The sequence below is a fragment of the Geotrypetes seraphini genome, chromosome 2 (assembly GCF_902459505.1).
Source record: "Geotrypetes seraphini chromosome 2, aGeoSer1.1, whole genome shotgun sequence".
NCBI classification, from domain to species: domain Eukaryota; kingdom Metazoa; phylum Chordata; class Amphibia; order Gymnophiona; family Dermophiidae; genus Geotrypetes; species Geotrypetes seraphini.
In genome coordinates, this window is record NC_047085.1 from 357,781,430 (window position 1) to 357,793,529 (window position 12,100).

Below are 12,100 nucleotides of genomic sequence, written 5' to 3' on the forward strand. Positions count from 1 at the left end.
TATTGTAGGATGCCATAGCTATCATTTAGAAAGTCGGTAAACTCCCTCTGGCCCCTAAGCTCTGGAAGGTTTATTGGGACAGGAACCATTCTCCGGGGTCCAGAAATTGGCAGCTGAGAAAATCAACCTGCACACTATCCACTCCAGATACTTGCGCCGCTGACAGGACTAGAAGACACACAGCCCAGAGAAAAAGCAGATGGGCCTCTTGGCCCAGGGACACAAATCTGGTACCTTGCAGGTGAATGACACAAGCAACCGTCATGGCAATGTCTGAGAATACCCAAACCACCCTTCTCTTCATCAAGCTTTCAAAGTGCTGGAGAGCCAGCCACATCGCTAGAAGTTCCAGGTGATTGACTGAACACTCCATATGAGAAGGGGATCACCATCCCCAAACTGGGTAGTCCTTGCAAAGAGCACCCCAGTTGTACGGACAGGCACTCATTGACAGAATCACCCAAGTGGTGATCCGAAGAGGAAGCCCCCTGGACAAAAACAGAGGATTTAACCACCATGCCAAACTGTCAAAGGGAGACAAACATGGATTAGAACTTTCCGAGGGCGCCAATGGGAGATGAGAGCAGCCAGGAATGAGCAAAGATGGGTCCTCGCCCAGGGAACCATGATTATGGTCATAACAATGGAGCCCAGGACCTGCAGATACTGCCAGGCCATGAGGATAGGGATGTCCAGGAAGACACGAACCAGCTGATAAAGCTTCTCCTGGCAAGAAACGGGAAGCAAAAGTTAGGGAACAGCTGTGGCAAAATGGAGTCTCAGAAACTTCAGGTCCTACAAGACATTGAGCTGACTCTTCTAAAAGGTGACCAACCAGACTTCAAAGCTATTGGACCAGTATGAGAACCGCCTGTTGCCCCTTGGACTCAGACGGAGCCCTGATAAGTCGGCCAGGGAAAGAAACCACTGGGTCCCTAGCAGTCTCAGGCGAGTCGCAGCAACCACCATCAACCTGGTGACAATCAGAGGGGCCATCGCCAACTCGAAGGGCAAGACCGCAAACTGGAAATGCTGCTGCAGAATGTGGGGCTGCAGATATTTCCTATGCTTCTAAAAGATAGGAATAAGAAGATGAGCCTCCCCAAGAGTGCCACAGAAGCGACTACTGAACTCACTATTTCCCTTCTGAAGCGTGGAAATTTGAGGGCTGCATTAACCACTTCGAGAACCAGGATTTGTCTCCAGTCCTCCAAGCCTCTCTTTGGAACAGGGAAGTCTATCGAGTATCTGCCGGAGCCCGAGTCTTCCTCTGGAATGGGCTCTAGAGCCAACACATCGAACAACTTCTGTACCTTGGTTCTGACCCTGCACTTTTTGCCTGATCAACCCACAGGAGAATCCATAAAGAAAACCATGAGAGGCTGGAAGAATTCAAGTCTGGAACCATCCAGCAGAATGTCCAGCACCCAGCAATCTGAAGTGATGGACCTCTGTGCAGGCAGTAAGCCCCAGAGCTGTCCTCCAATCCTCGGAGGTCTGGCCACCATAATTGTTTCTCAGAGTGGACCGGGGCCCAGAAGACTGAGAATGATGCGTCCCACCAAATCACTATCCCATGGCCTGAAAGGAGTGCTGCCTCGAGTATGGACTGCCTCGAGTATGGACGGTAGCACCTGGAGGAACGAAAGCTAGACCGTCCCGGTTCCCAAAAAAGGCTGGGGTTTGTAGACAGGCAAGGACTGTGGTCTCCAGTCCTGCACACTAGACCTGTGACGAGAGCTTGCTGACCAATATAAACAGGTTATATGAGGCAACAGCCACATAGTCCACACCCAAAAGCAAGAATGGGAGATTCAGAAGTATCATAGTGTCAGGATCGTAGCGCAACTTGGAGTGAAAAGCTCTGATCACAAAGGGAGCTGCAAGGGCCACCTTCAGACCAGGGGCTGTTGAGTCGCAAATCCATTTAAGGATGAAGCTTGAGTACCCATCAACACAACTCCACCTTTGCTAGGAAGAGAAATACGATCAGTGACCTGTGCCATCAAGGAATTCACCTGTGGAGAAAACAAAGCGCTGGGTAAATTCTTCAGCCATGGGGTAGTGTTTAGACATGGTTCTTGCCACTCACTGAGGCCTTTCCGGTGCCTCCTAGCGATTCATAAGCATTTCTGCCATGTCCAGGCGATCCAGAGAGAAGATGGACCGTGGCTTACAACTACTCATGAGGGTGAAGGCCACTGCCGCAGGCTGGCTAGCTCCCAGCTTCAACTCCTGGAGAGAATCAGAAATAACACCAACAGTGTCTGAGGGCTTAAAAAGATGTTGCACAATAGAATTTTCCCCAAGATCCTGGGCCTCACCCAGGTCAAGATTAGAGGTCTGCACAGGAACGGGGATCCCCCCCAGGTCTACGGGATTCCTGCGGGAATCCCCCCAGGTTTACGGGAATCCCGCGGGGATCCCCCCAGGCTCACGGGACTCCTGCAGGGATGGAACCGGGGTTCCCAAGGCCTGGAAAGAGAATTAGTAGAAGATACATAAAAGCAGAAACTGGGATCAAGATGATGGAAGAACAAAATGTTCCACCAGCTACAGCAAGGGAGATGTTCATTTTGAGGGGGACTAAGCTCAAAGTGGGAGGCCCAGCCCCCTCTAATGGCCACCAATTGTGTTTAGTATAAAATGAAGTACTTGCTGAGTTTGTTTTGGAGTTTCCAGTTCAGTTTTGGAACATTTTTCTTATGCAAACCTTGTCCTGAAAAGTGCCTGTCTCAATTCTGCTGTAAATGATTTTGATGCTGTATTGTCTGATTCTTTACTCACTGCTGCATTAAAAACCATTTGTGGATATTGAGGGGACCTCTTACAAGTTACCTATGCCAGATTGTGGAACCAGATTTGTTTGCTCTACAAATATGAGCTTTATATTGCCAAAAAATCCAACTCTTTTAACAAGAAATGGTCGACCCTACAGTTAAATGATCTAATGTCTTTTCTAGTTCTTTCCGGTGATGTATGGCTGTGTTTCTCTGGGGACATGCTGGCACTCTCCCCTAGGCCCTTTTCCACTTCTTTTGGACAGCCCCAGCTAGACATGGTTGCAGAATCCCCCAAAGAAGATGAATTCTGAAGTCATTACACCTCCCTGAAAGTGCCATGTGGCACAGGGAATGCAGCTGCTCGTTGGTCAGTCACCTGCCACAAATGAAACATGAATCCGATGAATCCAGCCTGGGGAGTCCATCTGATAGGTTTTATGGCCAAAAAGAAGCTTGCAAATGCAAATAACCCCTTTAAGTCCAAATTAGGAAAATTGAAGATGGCCACTGCAGGAGCGATTTTATGAATAAAACGGCCTGGGAAATAATAATAATAACTTTATTTTTATATACCGCCATACCACAAACAGTTCAAAGTGGTTTACAGGGGAAAAGACTGTATACTGTCACAGAGCTGCCCCTGTTCCTAGTGAGGAAGCCTTGCCAGAAAAGGGAAATGACCCCATAAAAGTATTCCTAAGCCTGCTAAGGAGAGTCCCAAAGCAGCCCCTAGGAATACCTACAAGCCAAGCCTTCCAGCAATGAAACCTCCTAAAGCCCTACCTAAAGCAGGCAGATCTGGTTTAGCTTTACCTAAGCCAGTTAGGGGAAAACACATGGAAAGACTACATCACCCAGCAGGCAGAGCCAGGGAAAGGAAAGAGCAGAGCTGGAATGAATACAAGCCACTCCCAATCAGGCTTAAACTAGTTTAAGCCAGGTAAGCTCTCTGAGAGGAAGTTACACTAACACACCTGCAGGGAGGATTAATCAGCTTCCTGCAAGGAAAGAAAAGGGAGTAGTTTTCTCAAAGGAGGGGAGTCAGCTCCAGAAGCAGTTGGAGAGCCAGCCTCAGAGTACACACCTGCTCCCGACCCAGCAAGCCAGAGCCAGTCAGCAGGTTGCAAGCCCAGAGAATCAGGAAGCTACAGTCACCTCCTGGCTACCAGCACAGGCAGAGGTTGGTGAGATAGAAGCCACAGAGAACAGTGAATCTGTGTTTGGGCAAGACTATGAGATGGCTGATGAGGACCTTGCTTATAATATGGAGATAGAAGAAACAGAGTTGCCCAGTATAGAAGGAATGGAAACAAGCTAATCTTTTCCTGTTAAAGAGCTGGGTTAAAATTTGGACTGTGTACTAGATTAAGAGAAGGCTGAAATTTTTGTTTGAAGAAAACTTTACAGTTGGGACAAGTTTTTTTTCTCTTTTGAGATATTGGGTTTGGAACTGACAATTGTTTGTATTTTGAATGCTGCAATGATATACCAGGTGATACAAACCTGAAGAAGCCTATTTGAAAGTTTGTTTTGATTTTTGATCAATAAAGTATACCAGGAAATTGCACCTCTGTCATTGGACCTGTTTTTTATTATTTCATTACCAAACTACCAATAGAACCTCATGTAACCGCTCGGCTGAGGTTTTGTGTGCAATGGGTAAGGCCATTTGCTGAGCCCAGCTTGGCCAGGTCACAATACAGACAGCGACATTACAGAGAACTTTTGAAATAACATTGGCATGTTAAGTTTAATCAAGTTTATCTGGAAGTATATTGGAAGTACATCAAGGTTGAAGTGGGGTCAGAGAAATTTGTCAAAGAGATAAGTTTTGATTAACTTCATAAACATTTGGAACAAAAGTGAGTTTGAGATGAAGTTAGTTAAACATTTGTTCCATTTGCCTGCTTGGAATGCTAATGTTCTATCGAGGTATCTCTTGTAGGTACAGCCCTTTAGGGATGGAAAAACGAACAAGTATGCGCTGCGTGTATTAGTTGTGCCTGGGAATTCGAATTGGTGAGACAGATAGTTTGGGTATGAACCTGTCATGGTTTTGAAGCAAAGGCAAGCAAACTTAAAGATGACTCTTGCTTCCACAGGCAGCCAGTGTAGTTTTTTGTAATACGGGCTTACATGATCTGATTTCTTGATGCCCTCAATTTTAGGATTTGGGAGGTGGGAGGAATTTTTGCCTAACCATATTTCCATAGAAAACCTACTTTTCAAGACTCCCCCAAAATCGATCTCATAGGCTGTCAGCCCTATACTCACTGTGCAATGCAGTGCTGTGTGGGACTGCTGGTCTTCTGATTGTGTCTCCGGATCAACACTACTCCACATTCAACCAGAAACCTCCTTCACGGACTCTGGGGGGGGGGAAGGGGTTGGGGGAGGACACAGCTGGCCCTGATCCCGGATTAACCTCCATGGAGACACACAGCCTGCGCTCAAACCCACTAGCGGACGAACCTGGGGTGAGCTATGGTCTCAAGGGCACCAATCCATTAAAGCAGGCTGTCCAGCAGCCATTCCCCTGGAAGCAGACTGAACCGACTGAGTCTGTGATCTCCTGCAGCCAGAGCTATCCCCACAAGGGACATCTGCAGTACAAGGATTCGATACGGCACAAAGAACATCAAGTTAAGAAAAAGAGAAACATGAGCAGAAAAGACAAACTCCTACAGTCTGGCTTGTAGGAAAGCAACTGGATTCTTGAGGGCAGTGCTTGAGGTAAGCAGAAGGGACAGAAAAGTATGTAAATGAACCTTCCTACAAGCAGTCTGATGACGAGAGGCGCATAACCTACTTGTCCAGGAATAGAGTGGGATTGTACTTTATATTAACTGCCAAGGTGATATTAAATATTCATGTGTATTAATCATTGTGTTAATAGCTAATGCACTTTAGTAAGTAGACCCATTGGTCTGATGCATCAGCTACAGCCTCATGTCTTCATAAAGAACTGAAAATAATCTAAGCAGACTTTCACTTAACTTTAGCATAACTACATGAATAAAAAATGTAAGAAAATACAACCTGAATACATTTCATACAGCACACAGCCCAGTGACCACAGATCACTGGCTACAGAGAAGTCTGCTCCCTGGATGACTTCTGGAGCTGTGTATAGTGGAGTTCCTGCAATAAAACATACATTTAAAGATATAGTATGCTACTATAAAAATAACCACATTTCTAATTCTCTATTTATATAGATATGTGCACACACTTTTTATATACAGAATAAAAGAATATTTATATCATCATATCCTCTTTATTCCAAAGCACTACCACAGAGGACTATTTTCTGAGTAAAATGAGTACTTTTACACAGATTGTTGCAGGGGAAAAACCAATGCATGTAGTTTTGTATCTCCAAAAATTTGCATTTCTTAGAAAACTACTCACAGTGTTACATCAGGGAGTGCTCGGGAGATAGAATTCCTAGTCGTCATAAATTACTGCTTCTTAGAGCAACTGGTCCAGGAACTGACAAGAGGGGAGCTATTTTATATTTGGTCCTTAGTGGAATGCAGGGCAAAGCACAGGAGGTAACTGTGTTGGATCTGCTGGAAAACAGTTACCATAATGTGATCAAGTTTGAGCTGATATCTAGAGCAACGTCACTAAAGAAATCTACTATAGAGACACTTATTTTTCGAAAGAGTGACTATGATAAAATGATCAAAAGAAGCTAAAAGGATCAGTGGGAAAGACAAGAACTGTAATTTAAAAATACCATTATGAAAGCCCAGACCAGATATATTCCATGCATTAACAAAGCTGGAAACAAGAGCTGGCATGGCTAAAAGGTGAAGTGAAAGAGGCTATTAGCAGATCAGAAAGACTTCTGCATGGTTTTCTTGCAGAAAATAAAAACTACAGGGGGCTCTGTAGTCCTTAGCCAAGTAGGAGGAATAGTGGATTTTTGCAAGACCTGGTTCGTGGGTTGAGGTGAAACACCTTCAGTATTGATTCCGGAAGGGGCATAACAGAAAGTACAATGCTACTAGGGAACCATACAATAATAGGCATCAGCATTTTAAATGTTAGTAAATATTCAGCAAGGAGAAATTAGGTTCTTACCTGTTAATTTTCTTTCTTTTAGTCCCTCCAGCCCTCCAGACTCGCACAGAATGGATGGGTTTATGCTCCTCTGCCAGCAGGTGGAGACAGAGATATTGAATTTTGGCTACAGTACAAGTGGGCTGTGCAGTCCCATCTACATTCAGTCTGACGAACAGCCAAGCTGAAACTCACTAGGCTGAAAAATAACAAAATGATTAATACTCCACACTCGGAAAATGTCCAAATCAAACTGGAGCACACTGTTGGATACTGATTAGAACAAGAACCTTCCAGCAACCCCCCCCCTCAGTTCGCCAGCTAAACCAGCTGAACCAAGTGCCGCTGCTCTTAATATACTCCCCAACAATCAAGACAACAAAAACTCGCAGAAAAAAACGTAACTTTTCGCGAGAAAACACCGAACAAAAAGACAGGGTGAGGTCTATGCCGGTCTGGAGAGACTAAAAGAAAGAAAATTAGCAGGTAAAAACCTAATTTCTCCTGCTTTATCATCCCTCCAGACCAGCACAGAATGGATGGGATATACCAAAGCAGTATCCATCATGGATGGGACCCTGAAGTGCCGCCACAAGAACACGCTCACCGAACACCGCATCCCGATGTGCCTGAAAGTCCACACGGTAGTGGCGAACAAAGGAAAAGAGAGAAGTCCAAACCACAGCTTTACAAATATCCACTGGAGGCACAAGTGAACTCTCAGCCCGCCTGACTCAAAGTAGAATGAGCTTTGAGAAAATCTAGAACAGGTTTCTTTTGAAGTAGATACACCAAAGTGATAGCCTCCCTTGATCCAACACAAAATGGTAGCCTTGGAAGCACCGTCCCTCTTACAAGGACCCACGAGAAGAACAAAAAGATGATCCGACTGACGGAATTTCTGGATCCGCTGAACATAAGAATGAAGGACCCTAAAGATATCCAATTTGCACAATTGTCTCTGCTCCAAAGAGCTCTCCTGATTACCCAAGACCAAAAGGATCATAGACTGGTTGACAAGAAAAGGCGAAACCACCTTTAGAAGAAAGGAGGGAACCGGCTGCAACACAACCTGCTCCTTTAAAAACTCCAGGAATGGCAGCCTACAAGAGAAGGCCTTCAGTTCATAAACACATCTTGCGGAAGTAATGGCTACAGGAAGACCGCCTTAAGAGTAAAGTCCTTCAACGTGCAAGAACCGAGAGACTCAAAAGGCAGACGAACAAGCACAGAAAGAACCAAAGCGAGATCCCAAGCCGGTACAGATGGATGAACCGGAGGGCGGAGCAATTTTGCCGACCTCAAGAAATGAATCATATCCGGAGAAAAGTCCAAACGCCAACCATGCAACAGACCGCAAAAAGAAGAAAGTGCTGCAATCTGCACCCTAAAGAGGACCAGGCAAGGCCGTGCTCCAGGCCATCCTGCAGAAACTCCAAGACATGAGGCAAAGAAGCATGAAGGAAACCACGCCATGTGCGAAACACCACTCCTCAAAAAGATGCTAAACACGCACATAAGCCCGAGAGGTGGAAAGTCTCCAAGAACCCAAGAGGGTGGAGATCACCTTCTCTGAATAACCTCTTACTTAAGCGTTCCCTTTCAAGAGCCAAGACAAAATGGACCAGGATCGAACATTGGAATGTGACCCTGAGTCAGAAGATCGGGTGAGAGGGGCAGGAGAGGATCTACCACGAGCAGACAAACCAGATCTGCATACCACAGTTGGTGTGGAGGAAAGAGGGTCACTCTGAAGGACACACTGGGTGCTTACTCTCAGGGGTTTATTGTCTTGTGTGGGAGGGAGGGAAGATTGTGCTGTTATGATAGCATAAGTTTGGGGGATTGATCTAAGGGATTTGATGTAACTTTCTGACTACGAATTAGAGAGGATATTTTGGGTATTAGGTAGAGATTATAAGGCTTTGTAATTTCTGATCTGTATGGTTTTGTATGGAGACTGTGTACAACTTTTTCTTTTTCTTCTTTTCTCTTTGTTAAGAAAAACGTTAATAAACATTTATTAAGAAAAAAAAAGAAAGATTATGAGTTTTGGAAAATGAACATTATTGCTTCATTTTCATATATCTGCAGCATTTGATTCAATAGATCATAATGTTATGCTGTGTAGATTGGATTGGGTGGAAAGGTGTTGAATTGGTTTTCAGGTTTTTTAAGGACAAGAAGATATCTTAAAGGAATTGATGTAAATTCAGAGTATGGGAATGCAAATTGTGATGTTACTCAAGGGTTACCAGTGTCTTCTTTGCTTTTTAATTTGTATATGAGTTCTTTGGGTGAATGGTTGACAAATTTAGGCATTTTTATTTTATATGTTGATAATATTTTTATCTTAGGTCCAGCATTGGATAATCTGGAGGAGGCTTTGAGATTTATTCAAAAGGTAATTTATATTAGTGGACAATTGGGCAGTTAATAATTTTTTATAGCTGAATAAACAAAAAACTAAATTAGTTTGTTTTGGTAATCCAAGTAGATTTATTGATCAGAAAATAGTACCGAGTACTGGAGAAATTCTTACAATAGAAGAAAAATCTAGGGAATTATTTTGGATTGTGGTTTCACATTTGAGAATCAAATAAATGGATTGGTAAAGAGAGTCATTTTTTGTTTGCGCCAATTACGAGCAATTTGTTCATTTTTTATCTTTAGAGAGTTTTCAAACGGTAGTAAGAGCTATTGTGCTGCCTCAGTTAGATTACTGTAATTCTTTATATTGTGGTGTTACATATTGAATTTTTAAAAATAGGCTGCAATTGCTTCAAAATACGGCTGTGCGATTGATTTTTAGAGCAAATAAATATGACGGGGTTACTCCTCTTTGGAATCAATTACATTGGTTAAAGATTGAGAAAAGAGTCAACTTTAAATTGGTTATATTTATATATAAAATTGTTGCAGGGAATGGAACCAGAAGGTTTAATGAAGTATATAACTTTTCCATGAAATAGAGCTGCCTCCCAGTATAAACAGTCATTGAGGCTTGGCTATTCTTTAAGTTCATATGGTCTTTTGAAATCTTTGAACAAATCTTTTGAGTTTAGAGGAATAAAGCTTTGGAATGATCTTCCAACTGAACTAAGAAAAGTTTCTTCTTATTAAGGCCCTCCTTTACAAAGCTGTGCTAGCGTTTCTAGAGCCAGTTGCTGCGGTAACAGCTCTGACACTCATAGAATTCCTATGAGCGTGGGAGCTGTTACTGCAGCAACCGGTGCTAAAAATGCTAGCGCAGCTTTATAAAGGAGGGGGATAAATCCTTAGAAAATTGTTAAAACATTTTTATTTTTAATGATTGTTAAATGAATAATTTTGTATATTTTTTAATCTGCTTAGAATCTATTGTGAGAATAGTGTGGAATATAAATAAATAAGAACAGAATAGAATAGAATTATAAAGTCTCAAGAAGACATTGCTATAGCTTCTGATTTTATCTCTATTATTATAGCCGCAAGCTTACTACAGTGCAGAGGCACACACCTACAAACTGATCCAATTACCTTTGGTATGTTTGGCCAGCTACAAATATAATACCTTTCACTCTGTTTATTACGTTTCTGCATGGTGTGCTTTCTCCACCTTCATTTGTACCCTCTTCTGATCCAACCAAAGCAAAGAATTCCTCCAAATTTTCTCCTTCTGCTTTTGCCAAACTAAAATTGCTGAACTTCAGGGTCCCAGGTCCATCCAGCAGAATCTGTAGTAGGGAGAGCAAAATGGGTTACAAAAAAAATCTCAAACAGAATCAGCTTGCCCACATTTCTAGCACAGTCCTTGTTCGAGTGGATTCAAAGTGTCATTATGCATAATTCTCCATCTATTATCCTGCTCACATAAAAAGGCTTTACTTTCATTTCTGGTATATGCTGATATGAAAAAGAAATAAAGATCATTAGCAGCTCTGCTCTCAATGTGTATAAGGCAGGAGCTAAACTGTTCATCTTTATAAACACTGTTTGATGTCAGTTCCAGAATATCACCATTAAAATGTTCCACGCTATTTCAGACAGTCAATGTAATAAGGATATATCTCTGGCTTCAACAATTATTATGTTACTTTTGCTTTGTAAGTTAAAGTCAATTTCTCATTATACTCAGTGTGATTTAATTAGCATACACTAAATGCTAAAAAGCCCATTTTATTCCTATGGGCTTCTTAGCATTTAGCATGTGCACTAAATCTATTAGCTCACCTTAGTAAAAGCAGCCCTAGATTTGTTATTTCACTATTCCCAATATATGTGTGTGTCTATTAACTTAATTAAAGTAAAAAACAGATTAGGTTCTTACCTTGATAATATCTTTTCCAGTAGATAGGGATGGAATACTGAACCACAGGGTTGTCCATGCCTGCTTGTGAGCATTCTGCATATGTCAATCACAGCATTTCAGCTCCTCCTCTTTCTTCTCCTCGGTCTCTGCTGCCCACTTCAGTTTGTACCAAAGCCGGCGACAGCCTTAAGGAAGAAGACAGGAGAAGGAGGGGTACAGTGAGCTCCCTGAAACTAAATATCTGATCTGCTAAGATTAATTTTAAAACAATCACTGAACGAATAATAACGTAGTGAAAACATTAACATGTCTCTGAAAGAAATGATGAACATAAGAAAAGTACAAGTTAAACAAGAACATAACAGCCTGAACATTTATGGAGCTCAAGCATTCCTCCCTTATAATTATATTCAGACTCTTCATAATCCCATAGTCTGACAGACAAAGAAAAACTTAGCTGTGCAGATAACCATTAATCTTAAGGCAGAAAGCAGGCACATCAGATAATTGCTTTTTGGGGGTGGGGGCTTCAGCATACCATCCTTATCTACTGGAAAAGATATTATCAAGGTAAGAACCTAATCACTTTTTTCAGTGCAAAGGTGATGGTATACTGAACCAAAGGGATGTACCTAAGCAGTCCCAAAGGTGGGAGAGATGGGCCTGCATTTAGTACTGAAGACCCAAAACTGGCATCCTCCTGTGCTGTTATATCCACCCTGTAGAACTTGGTGAAAAGTATGAAGGGAAGACCTGGTCAGTGACCTACAAATCTCTTGAGGAAGAATCGCCCTAGCTTCTGCACAAGAGGCCACTCTTCTTGTTGAATGTGTCTTCAATGAAATAGGCAGCTATTTGCCACAACCGATGTATGCAGAGGAGATAGCTCTATGAATCCATTTGGAGATGGTAGTTTTGGAAGCAGGTCTGGCTTGTCTTGCCTGATTGGTTAGCACAA

General features: G+C 42.7%; 1 protein-coding gene across 5 annotated transcripts in view; it reads right to left on the reverse strand.

Annotated features, from left to right (window-relative positions):
- The window catches only part of ULK4 (unc-51 like kinase 4), a 487,365-nt gene that overhangs the window by 443,833 nt on the left and 31,432 nt on the right, over nucleotides 1-12,100 (reverse strand). For all 5 annotated transcript variants that reach the window (XM_033930453.1, XM_033930452.1, XM_033930451.1 and 2 more), the window contains exons 5-6: nucleotides 10,405-10,567; nucleotides 5,823-5,924 (exon numbers count right to left, since the gene is read on the reverse strand). In XM_033930453.1, the coding sequence (XP_033786344.1) occupies nucleotides 5,823-5,924; nucleotides 10,405-10,567 (265 nt within the window). The remainder of the gene's footprint in view (nucleotides 1-5,822; nucleotides 5,925-10,404; nucleotides 10,568-12,100) is intronic.